A 26,247-nucleotide genomic window follows, 5' to 3' on the forward strand; every position below is an offset into this window, starting at 1 on the left:
ACCCGTAAATCCTCAAATTATGGCCGGGATGACAATTGCCAGTAGCCTTCTGTATATCAGTCCACAAGCACTAAAAGGGATTGTTTAGATTTAACTCAATGAAATTAAAGAGCTCTTCTTAATATTTAATATTGTTGGTTGGTTTGTTGCCAATGAAAAGTCGTTGTCCTTCACTTCGCTCTCAAGCCACCAGTCGCTTGCCGTCCCCTTCTGAGCTTGCCAGAGGATGAAGCCACTACATTTAAACGCAATTTGCCGCGAGGCATTCCAGCCTACGAATTTAATAAATACATTTGAAAAAGTAGGCTAAATCATGCATAATTAGCATAGGCTAGGCCTACTTGGCTATACTCAATAAGGTTTCCATTCCAGCACAGCGCACTTTCAATGAATTAATTAAAGCAACTACCTGTCTCGCAATAAACACAGCGGGTGGAAATCCCGACATTCCTTGAACTACATGAAACATAATAGTGAGCCATCAAATACCCCCCAGATTTCAGTGCCTATCAGTCCCAACATTTAGCAATATAATCAAACAGTCCAAAAGTAAATTAAATCCCAGGCCAAACCGAAAATCGTATGCTTTTGATAGCCTACCGCTGGTATGCCGCTCCAAACGAAACGCATGCCTCACAATAAAACTTAGAAATAAAGGCCTGCCTAACCAGTAGGCCACGGCTGCCCCATCCATTATGTTAATGGCAAAACATTGCTTCCCAGATAATGTGATTTTCAGGCTGTAAAAGTAATTTCAAGGGCTGAAAATAATATTAAGACATAGGATTTTGAACAGAAATATTTTACAGGCCTTGGTTATGGGACCCATTTTTGAAGTAGATGAAGGTTTGAACAAAAGAGGCTGTGCAGCAACAACCTTATCTGATTTGACATGGAATGACCTTCTCTTTTTCACCAGCATAAAGAGTATAAGGCTGCTCCAACATAATGTAATAGGGATGGTTTGTAGTGGTAGGTTGATTGGGGGGGGGGGGGGGGGCATATGAAATCTGCTGGTGTTCGGATCTTTGACACCCCAGGGTTATACCAACATGCATTACTGTGCTGCTTGCTGTTTTGATTTGAGACAAATCTCACTGTCCTCTGCATCAGAATTTTGCACTGCAGCTGCTTCTATCCTCTAGTCACTCTACCTAAATCTTCCGCACTATTATCTGTTTTTTTTTCTTGTGTCTTTGTAGTGAGTTCTTATTGTTTACTCTTACTACATCTTTAGGTCTCCTATTACATTGTAGCTTGAATGTTGTTCCTCACTGGTAAATCAATTTTGATAAATAAATGTAATATGAAGAATATGACTGGCTGTGTGGTTAAAGAAAACAGAAAAAAATCTACTGTCTAATCATTTTTGCAGTTAGGGGGTGCCCGCAAAATTGTCAAGGGTGTGTCATCAGGTTGCCTCCACCCAACAGGTTAGCACATCATCACGTGAAACGAGCACAACGAATCAGGGAAGGGAACAGGGGCTTGTACATTTGTATCCGACATAATTTAGACCTAGCCTTAAACATGGATGTCATATTAAAGTCCTGACCATCATGTTTAGCCATGTGGGATATAGAATCACTAACATCACCTGCCCCAATAAAAAGTTAAAAGCCATCATATACTGTATTGGTTGCGGCCCGCCAGCCTATACCTACCACTAAATAAAATTACAGTTTTTAAAAACACAAACCCCAACTTCAACAACACAGTTCCACTAATTCACATTCACAAAAACAAGTGAAACACTTTATCAGTAATATTGTAGAAAGGACAAAAGGTTGACACAGCCATAAGAAACCTAGAAATCCGCTTAATTGTAGCTATACAATGTAACACCCTCCAATGAAGGTCACCCAACTGCTTAGCACACAGCATAGCCTACAGATGAGTCAACCTCATTAGTTTGGATATGGGCACAAGGCAAAATTGGGGAAACAAGATGGACTTTGACAAGGGAGAGAGAAATGATCCTGATTCAAAGGTCATGCAATGAAAACAAGGAACATGGGAAATCTATAGTTAAAAACAATCGATGACCATTTGTGAAGAAAAAACTCTGAACTTGTCAGTGTCCTTATTGTGCAAAGAACACAGACAATTCTCCGCTTATCCCAACCCAATTATACACTAATGATGTAGTAAACACATTCGCCGTTACTCATTAGCTCTGAAATTAATTCTTAATGCTTCACATTCAACATAGGCTTGTACGATTTAAGTGGTGTTATTTTGGTATTAGTTAAAATAACCCAAAGGTTGTATGATTAATATTATCACTGTAGCGGTGAGAAATTTGAGTCTAAAACTAGGAAGCTCACTACCCAAAATTGCATTGCAAACATTAGCAACATCACATTGCACTCTGATACAATCTTGTCAGGTTGCTAACTAATGCCCTTTGGTTTTATAGTTATGATTTGCAATGACACATCTGTCCTTCACATGATCATATACTATACCATCAAAGGGAATTTGAAGATGATACCAAAAGTAGATGCCTATAAAAGCAAACCTCAAGTGGAAATATTAAGCATAGCTTATGGGTAGTATGTGCTGTTACCCCCTACGGTGTCCAAAAATTCTGCAGCATTCTCTGCAGTGTATTGTCTTTTATTTTTGATCAGCATTTAGTGTACCTTTCCTTGGTGAATGGTCACCTAGGATATTCTAAATGTCGTAACAGGTTGTATGTGTCATTGCCACAATCTTTGGCCTTCTCACTCACACATTTGAATTTTCATGATCCACACCAACAGATAAGTAACAATGTGTTGACTGAGTCAGTTTTCATACCATCACACACTCTAACTCTAATGAAAAAAATTGTACCTGGTTCACAACAGCAGTGTTGTTAATGTACCAGTGGTAATATAATTTTACGTAGCTGAGCAGGAGCGAGAACCAAGGGCATTTCCACGGTTTTGGATGCTGTGCCAATATTTTGTCAACATGCCACCAGCAAATAGCCAAGCTGGATAATCTGCCAAATTTCTGACTTCCTATTGATACCAACGACAACAAACAAGTGTTTTATCGGGGGTGTGCTTCAGCAGGTGGTTTGTGGGGAGAATTCTGTCCTGGCTGTGTGTGTTTCTAGGGCTCCTCAGGGAAGGTGGGGAGAGGAAAGGCTGCTTTTTACCCCGCTTGTTTTTGGGACTGTGTGATTTCATTAGAGCAAGCCTGAGGTCTCACTGGGCTGCAAGGTCAAGGATCACCTTATCGACTGCACAGCACCCTCACCACACACACACACACACACACACACACACCACCCTTCTCCCTCCCCACTCTAGCTTTGAGTGACTCTGCCACTCTCCATGTGGTTCTCTCTTTCTCTCCCTCTGCCTTCTTCTGTTGCTTTGTCTGAGTCACCCTGTAGCCACTCCATGTCTAATTTTAGTCAAGCAAAAAGTTGGTGTGATTTGTGTTAGCTTGTTTGTTTGGGGGCTGACAGAGAATTGTGGCTCCTACTGCCTCTACTACACATTAGTTATGCTGTTATTGGCATATTACATTTACCAAACGTGCACCTCTATGTCTGAACACTTTTCACAGAGTGCTCGATCAGACATCATCAATTTGCCTTCGAATGGGAATTCTTAACTGACATAATTCTCAAGATTAAGCAGGGAGATATTTCACCCTGGGATTGTGCAGAGATTGATCGAGTAGTCTGTGAGCAAGTCTGTGGTCTTATCTTCTCTATCCCACTATTGCAAGTTATGGGCAGGCTTCAGATAGGATTTATTCTCTCTCTCCCTCTCTTTTTTTGTTACTGAGCCTTAGATCTTTTGCGATAATGAAGCCTAAATGCACCACACAGGGTATCTCTCATCAAAGCTGTCTTAATCTGAATCCTTTTCTTGGCAGTCGGTGCCAGACTCTTCCTCCGTGACACATAATTGTTCCCGTTCCTTGATCCAGCTCATTGTTGGCATTGATTCCATTTTCTCCGAGATTTTACCCGCCTAATCATCCCTTCCAAATGAACCAAATCAGGGTCCCTTTCATGCAGGCAGACATTGAACGTCTCCACACCACTAGCATTGTTAACACACTTTCTTCCCTGGAACACCTCAGACTTAGCAGCTTCTCAGCTTTGTGGAGTGCAAGTTCTATCAGCTACAGTACGGAAATTACTCTCAAAGTTTTATGTTCCAAATGTTTTTTAGTAATTATGGAAGGGTTTAATTTATTTCTAACAGTGAATGGTAGAGAGTTTTCTCTTGTTCAGAGGGATTTTTAGGGACCGGTTAGTACTCACCACTCACCCCAGCACTGACTAAAACGGACGTTGCATTAGTCTGCATCATATGTTCTTTAAATGTAGAGGCACCTGGCTGCAGCTCAAATGAAGCACGTGTGTGTGTGTGTGCAATGTATGTGTGTGAGTTACAGCCTATTCACACACTCGCACACATCTGCCTCGTCTCAGATAATCTGAAGCGTTGGCATTCATTCGTGCTCTTATGACATTTATGCTCCTGCGGCTTACAAATGGGTGTATACTCAGAGGCCGGCCTGCTCTTTACTCCGGGAGCTTGTCGTTCACCGACTGGATGGATGGATGGAGCGATTTGTCAGCCAAGGCTCCGGTGAGCTCAGTAACCTTTTACTGTTAATAAACTCGCCCTTTCCCAGGTAATGACCTGTCTGTGTCTGTCTGCGCTAAAGGAGGCCAATCCTTTAGCGTTTCATCAGAGAGAGACACACACACACACACACACACACACACACACACACACACACACACACACACACACACACGTACGGATGGACACACATGCACGGATGGACACACACACTCTCTCACACTCTCTTTCTCACACACACACACACACACACACACACCACCCCCATCGCATGCCTTTCCGCCTCTCCATCCATCACTTCCTCACGGCCACCCCTAACTTCCCTCCTTGTCCCAGACGGATTGCTTGTTTTCTCTAATGCTTTATTGCCTAGTCCTCCCAGCTGCTGCCTATTTAGCCGGGCCGAGCAGTTAATAAATGGGTGGCCCCCAGTCTGCGGTTAGAAGAAATTCTAGCGGGCCGCCTCTCTTTGTCCCCAATAACCCAGGCTCATTTAGGTGTCAAAAGCTGAGCCTCACAGACAAAAGCACTTACAGGAGTGCCAGTGTGGTCTTTGACTTTTGGTTTAAATACTGTAGGTACACGCCTACAATTAATACTGTTATGGTTACAGAGGCAGATAAAGGTAACACTGTTGTGAAGGTCAAGCAGCGGTTGTCGTAAGCCTTTGCATTGCTTTCAGATTCAGCATCATATTCATTATTCGTTATATATTATACATCATATGATCATGCCTTATATTCATTTAATTAATATTGTTAGTTAATAATAACCAGTGTATGGCTATATGTATGGCTGTCTTTATCCTAAATAATAACCAATGGATGGTTATGTCTGTCTAATACTATGAAACAAATAATAAAGCAGTTGAATGTGATGCTGAAGCTAGCTAGGATTGTGACATTCTCCTGAAGTATCTTGGCCTTTTACCTGGACCTACCTAGGGTTGTGACATTCTTCTCAAGCATAATGATGGCCTATTAGTGGATGATCACAGTCCATTCTGTATTCCTGTTAGAGACTGATTGCAATGGCTGCCTGTTATTCACTAAGTGTTTCAATCATCGCCCTACACAGCACGTTACTGTGCCAGCAATAAGACCATCGGTCTGTTTCCAAGACGACAGCTTCTCAGATGCTGCCCTGAGATTGATGTGAATTCATGTGCTGTATGCACATACACAGAAATGTTCTTTCACTCACACACTCACACACACGCACACACACACACACACACACACACACACACACACACACACACACACACACACACGCACACACACACACACACACACACATACATACACATACATACACACACACACGCAATAAGATTAATTTCTCCTCAAACAATGGAATGATCCACTGTGTAATGAATGGTGTTTGCATGGCAAGTAAGTGGGCTTCTTTTCAGAAAATTAAATTAAAACAGTTTTAAGCATCTGTCAAATGTTGTTGTGAGTTCAGCTCTGCTTACTTGTCACTCATCTGACAGATCGCTGCCGATTTGTAGTCCATGTGGATGCATTGGATGTGCATCAGCATGATGCAGGATACTTTGAAACTTGCCATTTCCTCATAAAGAGCCTTCCTGGCTGTGTGTGTGCGTGTGTCTTGCTCTGTGGTGGGGGTTTGTCGTTGGATAAATCCTCTCCGGAGACTCGCGCTTTTTCACACTGTGAGATTTGTGTGATATGCCCACACTCGCACTTCTGTCTCCTAAGTTGTTGCTGCTGCTCTCATCTCCACATCTCATCCTCTGGTGTCAGTCATCATGTGACTCGACAAAGTCGTCATAGAGATAATCATTGTATCCCTCTCTATCTGATCAAAATGCCAAATGGGATACATGTTCCTTATTCCCTGTGAAGATAAAAACAACATGAATTGGGCCAACGTATAAATCACCCCTTTCCCCCTCATTGAGAAAATGTTTCAATTTTTATTTCAGTTGCTGTAGTTAACCAGTGTAGGTAATTGTTCTAAATATGGTTATGATTTTTGTGTCACTTCTGCGTTTTTGTGTTCACATTGCATGCAGTAATGTTGAATGATAAAGTCCTAGTTGTGTGGGTTTTTTTTTTTTGTCTGTCTGTCTCTGTGTGATGGCCTCTTGTTGTGCAGCATGGTCTGGGTCTGATGCCGCGTGAGTCAGCGTCTTCATTATAGCGCCTCTGATTGATCAGCCATCCGTGCTGTCATGGCGCATCCCGCTCCGAAAAACTGCCCCAGCCATCCGTCTCCATTCTTCTCCTGCCGTTGCTCCGCCATCGTTTGTTTTACAGCCCTTTCTCTGTCACTCGAACCACTCTCCTGGAGTGACCTTGGGTCTTTTGTGACGGGGCCGAGGGGGGAAAATGAAGAGTGGTATGTCGGCCCTTATTGTTGTCTTAGACCGTCTGTCTCCTTGAAGCGCTCCTCTAGTTTGCGGCGAGTGCCATGGATGGGACATGAATAGGGGAACTTGAGGATGTAAGGTCCTCCGTCAGCCCATCAGGCTATTGGAATGGTGATACAATACACGTGCTTGTTGGGCCGTTATAGGGCCATCGCAAACATATGGACTGATCTAGCAGGAAAGAGAGATGGTCTCTATTGTACAGCTGTTTGAATTTGCTTCTTTTTGTACTGGCTGTCTGCAGCTCCTGGCCTTTCAGGTCTTTCGAGGCGTAGGCTACAACCTTGTGTGAAATAAAGATCAAACATTGTGCTATGCCGCTAAGCTGCCAGCTTTGCTCGCCCTGTCTGGCAGGTGTATTAAAGGAGTCCAGAGCTGTCCGTCACAGGGCCGGTCAATCAAGCACAGGTTACACTGATCTGTTCTCCTTTTCTACCCTTTCTTTCTTTCCTTCTCTCGCTCTCTCTCTTTCTCGCTCTATCTACCACTCTCCCTCTCTCTGTCTCTCTTTCTCTCTCTCTCTCTCTCTCTCTCTCTCGCTCTGTCTACCACTCTCTCTCTATCTCTGCAGTGGCCCTGCAGTTACCAGAGGGGCTTCAGATGTTTGCCTGTGTGATCGCCGACATCATTGAAAGGTATGGCACTCCTTACAGACACAACTTGTCAAGCAGAAACATGTATTGATTATATGGTCTAAAAAAACCCAAACAAATAGACAACACCACAAGCACCACACACACCTGGAGACACACGGCACACTCCACTCACTCACGTTCTGCCTAGACACTCCGAGATGAACACCCTCTCACACAACTCTTCTAACAAGAAAGCTAGCAAACCGTCACGGCCAACTTGCTTGAATGGATTTGAATGTGCGACCTGGGCTTGAAACGTAGGTGTCCTTGGCAAAGTCAAGCCCCAGCGAGTGAGTGTCAGTGACTCAGTCAGATTGTTGGGGGCTTGAAGGGGGTGATGGGTTGTATGGTGGGTTTGGAGGGGGACTGGGGAGCAGGGCACTCATTAAACATACAAAACCTTATCACTGGTACCCAACCCGCCTCATCACTGCAGGCCCCACCGAAAAAATTAAATGTGATCCCTCTCACACACACACACACACTGGCTATCAGCGTCCCACGTGTCACCCACTGGAAGAGGGCAAATACCATTATTCTTCTTAATTGCATTTTGTTGCTGTCTGCCTGAGCCATATTGCAGGCAAACACATTCCTACACACACACACACACACACACACACACACATACATTCTCCACACCAAACCACACCACATTCGCACATACATTGATTCTTTTTCACCCTCATATATACATACATACACACACACACACACACACACACCTCACTCTGAGTGGCACATGACAGCATGGTGCCGTCTGTAATGACGCACTCCGTGCCACTCATGTCTTCAGCCCTCCTCCAGTCTGTTCATGCAACACTCTTTATAATTTAACACATTTGGAAGCACACAGAAGACTGCACCAGATCCGTGTGTGTCTGAGCGCACATTGAGATTCTGTGTGTGGGGAGGGCAGGGAGGACTGGGCAAAACTAAGGCTGTATGTAGGTGAGCATCCTACAAGAGACTCTACACTCCCCTTTTGTGTTCGCTTGGGTTTGTATCCTCTCTTCTCATAAATCATGCTCCTCTTACTCTAAATGTATTTTCTTTCTCTTGCGGTATCTCTCTCTCTCTCTCTCTCTCTCTCTCTCTCTCTCTCTCTCTCTCTCTAGTCTCTCTCTTTCTCTAACTTTTTCCCATTTCTCTCTCTCTCTCGGGATGCAGCTCTCCTGGTTTTTTGAAAAGACTCTTCACCTTTTTCTTTCTGTAGTGTAAGCACATCTACGATCATGGCTGCCTGTGTTGTGCTAACAGGGTCTGGTGGGGAGGGGCAGGGTGTCACACTCACTTACACGCAGGTACCCCAATAACCCCCCCCCAAATCACTCTGCTCTGCCTCTGGCTCTCAGTGAGGTGGGCAGCCATCAGGCCTATCTGGTGCTGGGGCTAGTGTGAGGGTCCGGGGAGCGCTTGCTGTCCTGCACGCTCGACTGGGCCCTGACACGGCGTGGCAGCTCCCGACAGCACGGCACGGCACGTCTCCCGCCACCTCCCGTCTCCCGCCACCTCCCGTCTCCCTGTCTCTGCTTTTCCCAGTCTGTCTTTTATGGTGTTTTGTTTTGTTTCCCCTTCTCTCCTCTCTGTAGTTCTCTCTCTCTCTCTCTCTCTCTCTCTCTCTCTCTCTCTCTCATATGCTTGCTCACAGTGTGGGCCTGTCTCCAACTCTTGTTCCTCCACCTCTGTTGTTAGTGTTTGAACTCTGCACTGACTATCTTTGGTCTGGTTTTCTCTCTTCCTCTCTTTTTTTCCCCTGTCGTCTCTCTTTTTCTCTTTCACCTGTCTGCAGTGATCTATTCATCTTCAGCCGTATTCCTCGGCTTCCTCTCCAAACAGCTGCTGCTCCCCCCCTAAAATCTCTACATCTCTCTCTCTCTGTCTCTCTCTCTACCACTCTCTCTTTATCTCTCTCTTTCTCTACCACTCTCTCTCTCCTTTCCTCTGCCTCCCTCTATCTCTGTCCCCCTCTCCGGCTCGCGTGTGTGTGTGTATGTGTGTTTGGTGACAGGCACACACAGCGGTGACCGATAGTGCCCCCACTCTTATCGGCGTGCATTACCGCTATCAGCCATAGAGACACAACTCTCTTCCACCCCCACCCCCCACACACACCCACACACCCCACCTCCATGTCCTGAGATCAGCACAACACGTCCAGGTCCGACCGCACCGCATCGCGCCCCCCCTTCCTTTAGCGCATCTCTATCCAGTAATGAGAGCAATTACAGGTCGCTAATTGCTTTCCTCAAGCCCCTATCCCCACATGACACCTCCGCAGTTCGTACTTCTTCCTCTTCCTCCAGACACCCCCCCACCTTCCTCACCCCTTCCCAGCTCTCTCCATCCACCCTCTGCCTGTCCTCCGCCACACTTTTGTTCCCTCGCTCCGTGTGGCTGCTGAGGTCTGCGTTGGGAGAGGAAGGGGCCGAGGAAGTTCAAGAGCCCCGAGGAGAACATAATGAAGGCTGCGTCGGAGCATATGAAGCACAGCAGTGGTGCGCCAAGGTGCCAGCCGGACACCGCGCCACACACTGAACACATACAGGCTTACACACACACACACACACACACACACACACACACACACACACACACACACACACACACACACACACACAGACCTACACTGACCTACAAAGACACACACACACACACACACACACACAGTGAAGTCATTCAGGGATGTTCCCGGATCAGACGAGGGTGTTTGTGTGTGTCAAGCTGTTGGTAGCCTGTACCAATCCACGGTCCAGTTCAGCAGGCACTCAAATGGAATGGTGGTTGGTCTGGAGGATTAGGCTGGCAATATCCTGTGTGTGTATGTGTGTGTGTGTGTGAGCGTGAACGAGAGAGAGAGTGAGAGAGAGACCATGATAATGTATGTTTGACCTCCAATCACCTCCAGCTGTGTTTTCTCCTCTTCTGTCATCAGTGCCTCGTTGGCAGATAGCAGCACGTCCTTCTGTGCGGGCACTCTCGCTCTCTCTCTCTCTCTCTCTCTCTCTCTCTCTCTCTCTCTCGTTTGGACCGGCTATCACTGAAATGGCCTCTGACTGGTGATGCCTATCTGTATCTGGAGACCATAAGCTGGCCAGAGTGTAAGGCGATTGAGGAGGATGAGTGTTTAATCTCTAATGAGAGCAAGCTGCTCCAAATTACAGCTGAGCCATGGTTAATAACGGCGCTGATACGTGCTCGCAATCACACACACACACACACACACACACACACACACACACTCACACTGACTCACAGGTGTGTGTGTGTGTGTGTGTGTGTGTGTGTGTACAGCCTCACACTCACTGGGCTAAATCTCACTTAAAAGTGCAGCCTCTTCAGATGACTATGCAGACACATTCTAAACACACACACACACACACACACACACAAACTCTGTGCATATACTATCACGTAACACGTACACAAACAAATAACCATAAATTAATATTATCCACACACACACACACACACCAGTTGCCACCAGAGACGTTCACCTGCACACAGGTTTATGAACACTTGCACAAAGACATCCAGGTCACACAACACACCTAGAGTCCTCCTTCGATGACCCAGATGTGGACACCTGAGTGCGAAGAGCAAACAGCAGCTCCCATTGGCTGATATGGCCTCACAGTGTGGCCCCATACTCCAGTAGTAAGTGCCATCACATGCCAGATGCCTCATGATTGAAAACACAGATTTATTGCAGCCTAAATCTCACATAGCAGTGGAGTTTTGATGCACAGATGTTGTCTGTCATCATTCTTTGTTCCTGGTCACTGAGGTGAGTGAGCAACATTGGTCATTTCCTCAGATAGTGTCAAACGGCTGATTAGTTGTATTGATGTCTGGTGCAGAGGACCAAATGGGGTGTATCAGTTGTCTGTTTTGTCTCGTGGAAAAGTGTTCACTCCTTGCTGCTGTATATTTCTCCTGTTCTTTGTAATCTCCCTTAGATGTCTTCAAACAAATGCACAGTTGCAGCATGTAGCCAGTGCACTGCCTTTGTTAAAAAGAAGCAACTCACAATGAGTTTGACAACACGCCATATGCATCAAAGGCTTTGATGCCGTACTAGCTGTAGCTTTCTTTGTTTGTCTGGGCACCATTTAGAAAAAGATGTACTTTTATTTTAAAGGGGAAAAAATATATTTTCTTCAATTCAGCTCTCGGTCGGGACGGTTGGAACGACTTAAAGAGGTGAGGTTGAAATCCCTGAGCGAGACGAGAGGGCGGTTACCCACAGTGGCCCCTGTCACTCAGGATTTGGGTTCACAGATAATGTTCCATTAAAACGTGACTGAGAATATGAATGCCGTTCCTCCTCATCTTGCCCTCAAAGTAAGCACAGCCTGGGGCCATTAACCATCCCTTTTTTTTTGTAATGCTTTATTTTGGCCCTTAGAAACAGAAGAGCTATTAATAAAACTACACTGCGGCCATGATGGGTTGTCAGTGAAAGACACTGTGGATTTGTCATGAAATAGCTCAAATAGCACTGTGATGAAATCTGAGGCGTCCACAGCACAGATTGTTCTGAATGACTTCAGTGAGTTCTGTCAGGTTGGACAGAGCCCAGGGATGTCTCAGAGCAAGATTTCACACACACACATAGGCCTACACACTCGCGCTCACACTCACATGCACTTTGTCACCCCGGGCTTCTGTTAAAGCCCTCTACTGGACTTGGCTGGGACACCATGCTGGTGCTGGCAGGGGTCTTCAGCTGCCTGCTCACACTGCACAGCTGAACTGTAGGTAGTGGGAGTCTGGGTTTGACAGGTGCGACTGGGTCTCTCTTTACACCTTCTGTCCCCCCTTGTGCACTCTTGAGTCTCTCTCTCTCTCTTTCTTTCCCTCTCTCTCTCTATCTATCTCTCTCTCGCCCTCACATTTCTCTCTCTCACACACACACACACACACACACACGCACACAAATACACACACGCAGGACCAGGCTGAGCATGCGGGCTCATTGAGTCATTGAGAGGATGCGGGAGACGCTGGCACTGCCAAGTTTTCTGACTAACAAGCTCTCCCACCACCTCTCCAATCAACCCACCTGTGCCATGCCGCTTCCATGCCAACCGGGTTGGGGCTGGAGGGGTTCATTCTGAGGAGCGGGTGGTGATGGTGCTTTAGGGGCAGGCAGACCTTTTCACCTGGGCTCATCACAGCATGCGACATATATTTAGAGTGCACAGCTAATGGAGAGCAGGAAATTAATCATTACTGGAGTACAAGTTCAGTGAAATTCTTACTTGACCTAAGTGCATAAAAGCCTTTTATGAAAAGATATCCGTTTGATGTGAGCTCATGGAAAAATTATGGCTATTTGTGTTTAAAAAAAAAACCTTACTTGAATTAAATACCTGCCTAGGTGTATTGCAGTAATCCAATCTTAACCAAGGGAGAGCAAGATGGCGGCTCTTGAGGCGGAGCAGTGAGTGGTGCTGAGAGACAGGTCAGGGGTCGTGAGGGTCAAAGGTGTCCAGCTATTTTGAGTAGGTTTGAAGTCTTTGAAAATTATGCTGGGAAGTGACACCCCGAGGTGTAAAGGCAAGAGTCACACACCTGTTGCCTCCTGTTCCATTCTCACAGACTCAAATATATATATATATATAATATATATATACACACACACACACACACACACACACACACACACACACACACACACACACACACACAGACTAATACAACAACACATCAAATAGGCACACACATACACTCTCTCAATTTCCCCCTCCTGTGGGCTCACAGAGGGATAGCAACCTCTGATGTGTAGCTGGGTGTTGTATATCACAAGCTGAAGCTCTTCCTTCAGTCTAAATACAGACACAACTGTGGTGGTGTCACTGCGGCAGATAAGGCTTTTCTATTGGCAGAAAGACGCCTTGAACATCCCAGTTAAGCACCGCATTTCCACCACCGTTGCAAGAGAAAAGGTGCATTTTTTTTAAAAAAAATCTTAACTGCTGTCACGAATAGTCTCGGCATTGCTCTTCTCAACTATACGGTTGCTCCGTCGTCGAGCTCGGAGGAGAGTGAAGTCGTACGCCGTGCCACGAATAGCACACAAAGAGTGAGAAGCTAACAAACGAAACACAAGGCATTTAGGCCGGCAGCGGCTGGCTGCTCCCCTCCATGGCGAATGCATTTGTGTTGTGCCTCCGAGCTGAACGCTGCCGCTTGATAGATGCCGCTGCGCCCATATATATGAAAATGGAAAAACAAAAAATTCAGCATATTGTGTTGCTCCGCCTGGAAGTGGCCATTAAGCGGCCGATAAGAAATATTTGCGGTGGCCTCTGCTGTGTGGAGACTCCAGCAGGCTGGAGTCCGTCTTCAAGGTCAGCGGCGACAGATTCATGTCAGTGTGCGGCTGGTCATAATTGGCGTAATGTGCCGTCTAGAAATATGCCCGCTCACAGTCTCTGACTGGGCCTCTGGGTGATTGCGTTGAGGCGGAGGCTTTTATAGCTCATTTCAGTGTCCACCAAACCCACCCCTCTGTTGGTCAGCCTTGTCTAATAAGGGCGGAATTTCATTATTGCTCCGGTTGAACCTCGGACTGCCACAGCTATAATGGATCAGTCGGTGTGGGGGTGGAGGTGTGTGTGTGTGTGTGTGTGTGTGTGTGTGTGTGTGTGTGTGTGTGTGTCACACACACTGAAAGCGTTGAGTGGCGTTTTTTATTTTTAATGACTTCCTTCTCCTCCTTTGGGGGTGCTGCCGGTGGGGCTCTTGTATGCATCACCCCCGCTGGAAATCAGACCTGTGTGTGTGTGTGGAAAGCCCTCGACATAATGATGATCACCGCTGGTGCAAGCTCTGCCTGCACAGGTTTTTGTTCTTCTCCCTGCATCTCATACGAGTGAGGAACCCTAAAGTGTATCCTTTTCAGACTCCGGGGGAGGCGTGCACACTAATCAATCCCTTTTCACATCCCTCGTCCTAAGGCTTGAGGTTAATCACTGGCCTTGTGTTTGTGAATAAGGAAATAAGGGCGGGAGGTGGGGGTGCAATGGATGAAGCACTGAGGTGAAGGATGGAACTCGCCCAAAGAGACGAAGAACCAGCCTTTGAAATGATGGTGAAGCAAGACCTCATGCGTTATGGATGGTGGGGTTTTCTTTTCTCTTTTTTTTGTAAGCCGATTAAGACGGGGACATATATTGTGGGGGAGTAGAGAAAATAGCTTTGACATCATGCATTGTGAGTGAACAATTGATTGTTAAAAATGTGATTCTTTCTGCAGTGAAAGCAAGCAGGGAATTGGATACATGCAGGGCAAGATTGCTTGTCTTATGATGGAAATGGGCTTTGCCTGTGGGTTGTCAGTGGTCTCATCATGAGAAACATGTTTATGTTGTTTTTGTATGTCTTCAATTCAATTTTATTTATATAGTACCAAAACAATTGAAATGCTCTCAAGGTGCTTTACAGAGGCACTGTGCTTCCCTAGTGCAAGCACTAACACAATAGGGGTAAGGAACAACTCTTTTAACACTTTGAATGCTGTGCTGTTTTCGGAAGCTTTGGCCCAGAGTGCCAGCAATCTAGATCATGGTTGACGATTTTTGTAGAACCACAGCGTATTCTATGTTCTAGCTATGGACACATAACCTGACCCTAGCCAGATGAATTTCGTTCCGCTTAGCTCCGCCTAGCTTCACTCACATCCATCTGGGACCTCTTCCATTGAGAGTGATTTCTGCAACCGACTTTATGGTTCAGCCAATCAGGACGAGGGCGGGAGTTTCATAGATGTGGCGTAGTGGAGGCGACCGTGTGAGACTGTTATCAGCGTCCGGGGGTTGGCCGATGTGAGTGGTTGAAGTGCTTGCGTCAATAGATGGCCGGACAAGTGGCTTATTCAATCATATGCAAGCATTTTTTGATTAGGCCCAGCCTTCTGAAACACCATTCCAATGGATCGGTTCCAGATGGATGAGTGGAGCTAGGCGGCGCGAAATTCATCTGGCTAGGGTCAGGTTAATGGACACATACCATGGCTCGTTTGAAAGGTGACACTTTAAGCTCTCACTTAAACTGTACAAACTATTTATTTCTACATGCCTCTGTTCCTGAGAAATCCCAAGCTAAACAGAGGCTAGTTTTCATCAAAATCCCAGTGTTTTTTTTTCTAGAAATGGAGACATAGCGTCTTTCATGAAATGTGAGGTGTTACCTGTAAAGTTTCCGGGAAGTGACCTAGCAAGACCTGGCAAGACTGCCACCTAGTGATAAACCCACAAAAAGAATGGCCTGGTTTTGACCTGACGTGCATGCATCACTGATTTGACCCAACCATCAAAAGCCGAGTTATGATCAAATGTCTAGATTTCGATTGTCATCTATTTCAGTTCTATTCATCATAGAGTTCCCAAAATCGCACATACAGTAAGGTGTGTACAGTGTCTATTTTTGTAATTAAAAAATAAATCTAAAAATGCAATATTGCGTTTTTGGCACTCAACGCATGGGAACAAAAAACGCAATATTGCATTTTTCGCACTCAAAGAAACCTTGAGGCCAAACCTTGGCTCATAACAGGAGGGCATTTGGTTGAACTGGCCAGGTGGACAGATAGAGATATAATAGAGTGAGGTGGATCAAAAGAAAAGGCAGGAGGGAAGAACAGAGAATCAGAAGCAGAAGCATATATGAGGAGAAGGCACATGAATCTGAATCTGAGCTTGCTGTCTTTTCTTCCAAGTCTACAGACCCATGTTGTTCCATCCCTATCCTAGCAAAGCAGTCACACTTATCCCATGTTTCAGCGTCATCCCTTTTGGAGAGATTTAGTCACGAAGACCTTTGTTGAACTGAAGGCAGAAACACCTTCCAAGGTGGATGGTCACATCAGGGCACAGAGGTGTGTGTGTGTGTGTGTGTGAGACTGGGCCTCTGGGTGATTGCGTTGAGGTGGAGGGTTTTATAGCTCATTTCAGTGGCCACTAACCCCACCCCTCTGTTGGTCAGCCTTTTCTAATAAGTGTGTGAGAGAGAGAGATCAGGTAATCAAGTGAAGGAAAGGAAACTGCACCCACAGGTTTATACTGCATTCATGAGTAGCTGGGAAGTGGGAAATGTCCTACTTTTGAGTGGCAACGTCACACCCAAATCGTTTGTCCTAGTTTCTGTCCATGTAAGGCCTTTTGCGCTGTTTTGCACTGCACTGCTTATTACTTCTGTAGCATTAGCCTCGGTCTGCACTTTCCTTCTTCACTTGCTTGTGTATGTGCGTGTGTCCAGGCATCGCCCATTTGTCTTGACATAACTTTCGCTGCCCTGTCCTGATGTTCAGCTTCAAATTTCACTGTCCCTGCAACCACCACCACTCCCAGTCTAATTACACACGAACATCAGCCTTGTGAGCTATAGTCATTTTCTGTGGTTACCAATCGAAACGCGTGATTTGTTTTTTTTGGGTGTTTTTTCTATGTCCCCTAAATAAACCGCAAGCTGGGTTGATCCTCACCGCTGTTGGGACTGCTGCGTCAGCTTTACACAGAGGTTGTGTCCCCGCAATTCCGTGAAACAATTCCAGTTCCCTCATCGAAAAACAAAACAACCGAAAAAAACAGCCCAGTCCCCGTACCCTGTGCTCGATGTCGAATCGGGAGCGGGACACACTTACGTAACGCCAGGGGCCACAGGGGGTCTGTACACATGCCAGGGACAAACAGATGAGAGCCACCAGCCCAAATAAGAGTAATGATCTTGCTTTCGGGAGGGGAGTTAAAGGATTATCTAATGGCATTAGAGGAACATCTGTCTACGACCCGCTGGTTGCGCCGTGTGCATTTTTAAAAAAAAAATTTTTTGTCATGTGCAGCTTCATCGTTTCAGTATGCTGACCGATGTCAGAGCAAGTTGAGACGCCTCAAGTCAAGAACACGATTGAGTCGGTGTTACAAGATGGAAAACGTGTGTTACCACACAGGAGGTTCAAGCACAGTATACCTTTACAGGTCTCTTACTGTCCTGTTAGAATGAGTTAGGGAGACTGGAGTTGATAGGACTCCTTGTATACCTCGGGCAAAGACATGTTCCTCTGTCCGAAGAGTAATGTACAGTTAAGGTGTAGCAAGCATAGCTAGCATAAACCACAAAGCCACACAGTGTATTTGCACTAGAAGAACGAGAGGGAGACACATGGGTGGGTTGGGTGGGGGTTATTTGATCTTTAAGCCCCGTGCCCTCAGCAGTTAGATTATTTCTGTGTTTGTGTTGGTGCGGAGTGTTTTGTGAGGCTTGTTTTTTTTCCTGTGCTCTGTGTGTGAAGGAGATTACAGATATCTGATTTGTTAATAATACCAACCCCAGAGCAGGGAGCTCATCTGGTGCTCTCGTCATGCCAGTGTCTGCTTTGCTCTCTCTCACACGCACACACACGCGCACACACTCACACACACACACACACACTCACACACACACACACACACACACACACACACACACACACACACACACACACACACACACTCACTTTTACTTTCCATCACTTTCTTTTCATGTGTCTTCCTCACCATATTTCTTTTCCTGCCTCTCTGACACTCTATCCTCAGATTTTCATTTAGCTCCCCTTCCTTCCTTCATCCATCCTTTCTTCCTTAGACCCCCACACACACACACACACACACACACACACACACACAAACACAAACACATCCCCTCTCTAATTCAATTCTTTTAAAAGAGGAAATAATGAATGTGTCTCTCGATGGGGACTTCGTCACGGTACCCTGGCAAGTGGCAATATTCTTTACCCACCACTCCCCCCCGTATCCCCCCCCCACTACCCCTGGCCCCCACTGGTGTAGTTATGTGTCTTCTGCTGGGGAAGGAGGTGGTGTGGGGTGGGTGGGTGTGGGTGGGCGTCTCTTCCCCTGCCTAATGAAATGAGAGATGAGCCATCAGCAGGTGCAGAAGATAAATATTTCACACGCTTAACCTGATTCTGCAAATGGCCCCCAATGATCCGCTGGGCAGGAGAAGAGACGAGTGGAGGAGAGGAGAGATGAGGCAAAGGTGCAGAGGTGGGAGGGCCTGTGTGTGTGTGTGTCTGAGCTTGCACACACACACACACACACAGTTGGTGCACACACACACACACACACACACACACACACTCAGGTAACACAGGTGCAGTAGTGTACTTTCGAAGCTCACTCTGCTCACCTGTCTGTCTGGTGTCTCCCATGGGATAACTCATCCAGGCCAGCAGCTGTCTGAGAGAGAGAGAGAGAGAGAGAGAGTGTTTTTGTGTGTGTCTGCCCTAACCACACAAACACACACACAACCCCACCACTTTACTTTCATAACGCTCCAATGGTCATAGACACTGAGCTGACCACAGATCTCTCCAGACTAGTGCAGATCTTGTGCTTGCTCTCTCCCCCCCTCTCTTTTTCTCTCTCTCTCTCTCACACACACACACACACACACACACACACACACACACACACACACACACATACACACACTGCTGTGCCAGAGAGGTGTGTAACTGCCAACAGGACTGGGCCTTGGGCCCTTCCTCAGGGTGCTCTAACTGTGCTTTTACCACACTAAGCTGTTTTGGGCTTTGCTTTTTTCGTCAAATGAGCAAAACACACACATTGTCAAGTCCTGTTCCACTTTACATGCGCATTTTCTCCCTCCGTCTGCCGGGCTCTCTCTCCTCTCCCCTATCTAAGCCACCTCTCCCTTTTCCTTATGCATTAGCTTTGCTCTTGCAATTCCACACTTTCTCCCTCTCTGTCCCCCTCACTCTATCCCTCTCTCTATCCCCCTCTGTCCCTCTCACTCTATCCCTCTCCTTTTTTTTTTTTCTCTCTCTCTCTCTCTCGGTTTTGCACACTCTCCCTCTTTCTCCCCGTGTGTTGCCGCAGTGAAGCCAAAGCAATTGTGCAGTAATGCGATAAGAAACATGGAAATGTTTGACCAGTTATCAACTTTTCATGCGACTCCAAACAGATTGCGGTGCATAATGTAGTATGGTGTGCCAATGAGAGAGAAATTAGAGCCTGCCACTTCTGAGCCTCACTGGATATTGTGTGTGTGTGTGTGTCTATATATGTCATTTAATTAGACTTCATTAGCTACACGCTAACTTACACAGTAGCCACAAGAGGTCTGATGGCTGACGTCACTCTCTGAGCAGTGATGCTAATTTATAATGAATACCGGTGGGGTGCATGGTGGAGTGGATCTTTAGAGCTCCGTGACCTTTTCCCTCTCAGGAATGTGGTTGTGGTTGTGTGTTTGTCTTTGTTCCTGAGCGGTAGAGAAGGGGTTCACGTCATCGCCAGTCCTTAGGCAACCCTTGTGCAGTTCTAACGTCCCTGGAAGGTGAGGGTTTTTCAGTGGCAGCTCCGTGTTTTTCCGTACGCTGTTCTGGAGTGTGGCTGCTCCGTGTGTAATCTGGCTGGGTGTGCTGGCATCTTACGCTGTGAAACCTGATTTACATTTTCGTGCGGGTCGCTTTTCTGTGTGTGACTTTCGGTGTAGCCACAAAGAGTGGGGTACAATGATATTGTTATATCCGGACTGAACTGGAACATCAATCGTGCTGGAAATATTTTTTGGGGTTGCATAACAAGTTTTCCGAGCTTTTTTTTTTTTTTTTTGTCTGCTCCTGTCTCACACTATCCGCTTGCTCTTTCTTGCGTCTTCCTTGTCTTTCTTCCCTCCCTCCTGAGAGGCACCGACACACACATACAGTCACACACACACACACATGCTTCTTAAATATACACGACGTACACATACAAACATGAATGCACACTCCCTCAATACTTGCATGTGCACACACACACACCCACACACACACACACACACACACACACACACACACACACACACACACACACACCCTCAATACACATATGTGCACACACTCACTCTCTCTCTGACACACACACACACACGCGCACACACACACGCATGCATGCACACACCTGCTGTTCCTAACCCCAGTCCCCAGGCTAGTCAGAGTGTTGCCTCAGCCGGAGTGCACACAGCAGTTTACAGCTGGGAGATTATAATATCGTCTGCCCTTCATAAATCACCTTGACAGCAATGAGTCCACATTACAGCTAAATGCAGGAGATCCACGCTCCACACTCAGGCAAGTGTATGTGTGTGTGTGTGTGCGCGTGTGTGTGTGTGTGCGTTCTCTAATCTGTCAGCATGGGCCACTTTTAAAGGCTAATTTGTGGTTAGGTTCGATGCGGTAAAAGGGTTTGCTCTAATTTTTGTTTATGAGTTAGTGAGTGAGAACACGTGTGCACATGACTCTGTTTGTGTGTGTGTGCTTACATACCCGGGAGGCAGGCCTCTCTGAGAGTGGATGAGCATCATCCCATTAGTTTACTACTATGTGGTGGTGAATGGACTGTGCACATGAATGTTGTGTAACCACAGGGCCTTGTTGTCAGTGATCTAATATTAGTGTCTGACTTCCTGAAACACAGCTGTACACTAAAACAAACAGATTCACACATATTTACACACATAACATATTTACTGAGCAGCCTTTGTTGCTGATGAGCAAGACCTTAGCCTGTATATGTTTATATTCCATGATACTGGATTTAGTACTAATCAACATGCGAATAATAGGCTTTATATAAATTATTGCGTATGTCAAGTGTATCCCTCATATCTTCTATATTCTGTTTGTTAGAAGGGCTGTATAGATTTCAGCTGTGTAACATCTTGGGGTCGTCTTGAGGACGTCATGTTTTTTGTTTCATGTCGCTCCAAATATGACAGTTGTGGACTGCAGACAGGCCATTTTAGCACCTTGACTCTTCTACCTTTTGCACCCCATCATGATGCTTATGTTCTTTTTGCAATTAAATGTGAGTTTGCCTGATTTGCAGGTAATCACATTATTTTTTATTTACGTTTTACACAGCAGCATCATTTTTTTTTGTAATGGAGTTTTAGTTGATTAATAGATGATTATTTTCGCTGTGCAGCATAAGGCATCAGATTTCACTTTATATCTGCATACTTCATTTATATAATTTATACAATAGATGTGTCATTTGTTTTGTGCCTAACTTATTTTGTGATGTCTTAGTTATCCTAATCGAGACTGATGATACCTATAAGATTTTCTCTTGTGTTTGAGTGTTTCCACCATTTCCAGATGATGTATACTGTATCTTGACTACCACAATGTACCCACGCACACACACACACACACACACCCACACACACACCCACACACACACCACACACACACACACACCCACACACACAGTGGTCAGGGAACTGCATTGAGGTTAGAAATGAAATCACTGTGTGTCTGTGTAGATATGTTCGTATGTAGTAGCTGCTAGGTCTCGCCCCTTTGTATTCTTGACGACTTGGAGACTTCCCCCTCCTGTAATGTCATGAGAAGTGCTGGAACAGCCTCTGAGTATGTCATACACTAATAAGGCTGCGCTGATCTATTTGCTGGCATTGTGGGCCCACCCATCACTTTCAGCTGAGCTCCATGGTCGCAACAGGAAATGATAACTCGTTTATTTTTTTTTTATGAACGAAATTGAAGCAGCATGTTCACTAAATAGAGGGTGATTGATTCCAATTAAGAGAGAGAGAGAGAGAGAGAGAGCGAGAGATTTTAAAAGACTGGGGAGGAGAGGCAGGGGGGAGATGGAGGGCGAGAAGGCGCAAGACTGATTTAGATACTAGTGCTGTTATGGGGGAAAAGGAAAGACCGAGAGCGAGCACAAGAAAATGTATCAATTTCCGGGATCCACAAACATAGTCGGTGTGAGCGGGGCGGGTCCCCTCCCATGCTGTGCTTTGATGAAAGTCTTGTCAAAGCCGAGGAGAGATTTCATTCCTGCTAGACAGTCAGACAGCTAGAAATGGATGGGTCTTTCTTGGCACAGCTCCTCGTGACTCCCTACTCCTGTGTGAGGGGTGAAAAGGAGGAAACACACACACACACACAGACAAACACACAACAAAAGATGTCAGTTTAAAATGGGGGGAAATAATGAAGGAAGAAAAGGAAAATACACCCATAAATATCCAAAGCCCGCACATGCTCGCACTCATGTTTTGGCCTCCTGTCATATCAATAAGCGTGCTAGCCAAGGTTTGGACGAGTATGTGTGGTGCAATCTCTTAGAGTAGTGACTGACAAGCAGAACTTCTCTCTGCTGAGAACACTTCTATCATGTTATTTGTGTGTGTGTTTGTACATTTGCGTGTGTGTGCGTGCGTGTGTGCGTGCGCACGCACGTGCACTCTCCCTCTTCTCCTCTACTGGATGAGTTTCATGCCGCTTGGGCTGGCTGCTAAGGAGACACTAATTAACAAGCGCCGTTATTGAGATCACAGGCTTTTTCTCCATCTTAATTGCATCTTAATGACATTTCAGCTCTGATGTTTCAGCTGGAGAGCCAGATAGCATGTGAAAGAGGGGCTAATTTCTGTGTGTGTGAGAGAGAGAGAGAGAGTGAGTGAGTGAGTCAGTGAGTGTGTGTGAATATGTGTTTCTGGAATGGGGTTTGCATCTGTCAGTGTCGTTCAGCAGGACTCTTTCAGGAGTTCTTTGAGCCCTTTAGGTGTGCTGTGCAAGTGTGTATGTGCATGATCATGAGTAGGTAGGTGTGTGTGTGTGTGTGTGTGTGTGTGACATGCTAAACAAGACAACCTCTCATCCTCTCTGTCCCCATCACACTCTCCCAGCCTCCCCACTGGGACTGGTGGGGATCAGTGTCTCGATTTGCATGTAATTACTCCAGTGGTCCCAGGTAAGCTACGTTATCACACCCGCGTCTGATTAATCAGATTTGCAGCCTCGTGGCCCCGTGGCCTCTACCACACTGCCGCATCCACAACTCACTCGCACGCACGCGGCAGTGAAGGGGGACGTGCACGTGTGAGAAGCTCAAGCTGATGCTCGTGTTGCTACATTTGTAGCTGAACCAGGGTGTTCCTGTGGCTTGACTCAGGCTACGTCTACACGAAACCGCCGGGTGGATTTTCTCTTACCGCTTTCACACCTTTAACGACACCGGTAAAGAAAAAACTTGCGTGCACACACAGAAGTGTAACCGGCTAAATGTGCTGTAGTGCATATGCCAGTGTCACAAGGTCGGTTCGTTCGCCGCTCACGGGCCTCAAACCCGCCACCTTGACACACACACCGGCATGGGAGACGAACGCTCTAACCCAGGGGTGGGCAACAGTTTTAGTCTGAGGGCCACAGTTACTTTGGCAAAGTAAGCGGAGGGCCACACTTTGGACAATTGCAATTAAACATAGTTACATGATTAAATGGTACAAATTAATTCAATGCAAATTATGTATAAGGCTACTCTACAGTTACTTTGACTTTGCCAGACTATTTCAAGGCCTGATATTTATTTTTGCTAGGCCAGTCTGACCTGCTACTCTAAGGTTACAACAAAGATCCTTGATCGCTTTAACCCTCTCTGGTTACAATATCTGGATTTACTTTCAAGAATTCATTTCCTACACTACTCGATATTGTTCAACTTTCATTCCAGCTCTAGCTATATTCAAATGCAAATTTGAACTGCAAATGTATGTGTGCAGGTTACATTGACATACAGACTTAAAGCAATCTGGCTTGGAATTATCAAATTTAATTGAGGCTACCAGAGGGAGACCTTCATCAATGAAAAAATATATTCAGGGTATTTCCGTTGTGATTATTCTTTTTTTTTTTGTTGTAATTTCTTTCACATATTTTGTTTAAATCGTTTATGAAATAGAATACAATTTAAGTGCAGATCAACTTCATCACACGTATGTTTGCTTGAAAAATATAAAGGACAACATGGAATAGGCCTATGCATCTCACACAATTTAAATTTGATTTCGCTGTATCATCACCATCTACGGGACATGTATAAGAAATGCCAACATGAAACTGAACAATGTTGTAAAAATAACATCATCAATCAAGGGGAACAATGTATTTCGTCCTATGCAGCTGAGTTGAGCTATTTGTCGGTGTTCTGTAACTCAATGTGAACAATTGAGGCGGTCGCCTTTCTTTACTAAGTCATCGAAATCTGGGGTCGTGTTTGACGTTGAGATGCGCAACACGGATGACAGGTGTGCATCGGGTACGGCTCCTACACACAGCTGCGTGCGTTGCGTTGCTGGAGACGCATCCCATTCACTTTACCGAACTGAATTGTGGGTCCGTTGCGTCGCGTTTCTCCCGTAGCTCGCGTTGAGAAGTTCAGCTGGTGCTGCACTGACAGATGGCACCGGCCAATCAAGCCAATCGACGGACGGCACCAACCAATCAAATTACGGTTGTACTTCAAGTCATTTGCATAGCTACCGTCGGGAACACCCACTGGCATTTGTTGACAGAACGCAACTGTGTGTAGGAGCCGTTAGTCGTGATCTGTAGCGTGACCTTATTAAAGTTCATCACAGAGAAAGTCTTCTCGCATACATACGTGGAACCGAATAAGACGAGCATCCTTTGCGCATGCCTCCGCATGTTAGGGTACTTGCCCTCGTTCAATGCACCGTAAAACCTGTCCAATGATGACAAGGTGAATTTCTCCTTGAGAGTGGGATCGCACTGCATGTCAATCAACTCAAGCTGAACCTGCGGAGGTGTCAAAGGAAAAGGGGGTGGACACCAGCTCCATCTCTTTTTCAATCTTTCCGAAATCAGAGAAACGTCTGTTGAATTCAGTGTGCAGATCCTCGAGTGCAGTGGTGTATTTGACAGTGAGTCGGGATAGCACATCCTTCATTGTGGCGAGAGTTGGGAAATGTGTAAAGCTCTTGCTTGTTTTTTCTCGGGAAAACAGGGTCAGCTTTGCTCTGCAACCAGCGCTGTTTCAGTCCATTAAACAGAGCGAAAAAAACTCTATTTTCAATGTCAATCTGTCCAAAAATGAAAATAATCCACGGCAATAATAATCCATAAATCCGAGGATGTGTTAAGACAGTCTTTGAAACTCCGGGCATAAATCGGGGGTGAAGAAGAGGATCAATCCAGTGTGAAAAGTAGGCTAAAGGAGGTTATCAGAAGCGCCGATCGCCTTCTACCCCTGTCCATTCATTCATTCATTCTTCCTCCTGGCTTTCTTCCCGCGTCCCATTTAAAAAACAAACATGTGATTCACCGAGAGCGCAGCCATAGGGCCAGAACAGGAAAAGTGGGTGAGAGTGAGCGTTGAAGGGTGAGTGACAGTTCTAGACCCTATCGTCTGTTTTGACTATACTCGCCCTGGATCACTGACTTACGCCCATAGCCATCAGGATAGTTAGCGAACTATAAAGATGGTTAGAGAGAAATAGAGCTTATAGAGCTCAATACTACCTGGCCAGGTTTTTTAAACAGTACATTATAAAAAAAGGCAACTTTTACAGTGAGAGAGTTAGGCCTATTCCACATGAAGAAACAGTTAACAAATCTGTTATAATTTACAAAAATAAATAAGACTTGTCTTATATTATAATATGGCCATTTATGTGGCGGATGCTACATCCTGATGAATGATACAGTGCAAGAAAATCAAAGTTGAGTTGGGATCCTACGCAACAGCCCAGTGTTCTTACCAGTAAGGTT

At 45.7% G+C, this 26,247-nt stretch overlaps 1 protein-coding gene across 4 annotated transcripts in view; it reads left to right on the plus strand.

Moving 5' to 3' along the window:
• The window catches only part of dph1 (diphthamide biosynthesis 1), a 68,630-nt gene that overhangs the window by 6,969 nt on the left and 35,414 nt on the right, over positions 1-26,247 (plus strand). For all 4 annotated transcript variants that reach the window (XM_048265449.1, XM_048265448.1, XM_048265451.1 and 1 more), the window contains exon 3: positions 7,571-7,634. In XM_048265449.1, the coding sequence (XP_048121406.1) occupies positions 7,571-7,634 (64 nt within the window). The remainder of the gene's footprint in view (positions 1-7,570; positions 7,635-26,247) is intronic.

Source organism: Alosa alosa, chromosome 15 (genome assembly GCF_017589495.1).
Source record: "Alosa alosa isolate M-15738 ecotype Scorff River chromosome 15, AALO_Geno_1.1, whole genome shotgun sequence".
NCBI classification, from domain to species: Eukaryota; Metazoa; Chordata; class Actinopteri; order Clupeiformes; family Clupeidae; genus Alosa; species Alosa alosa.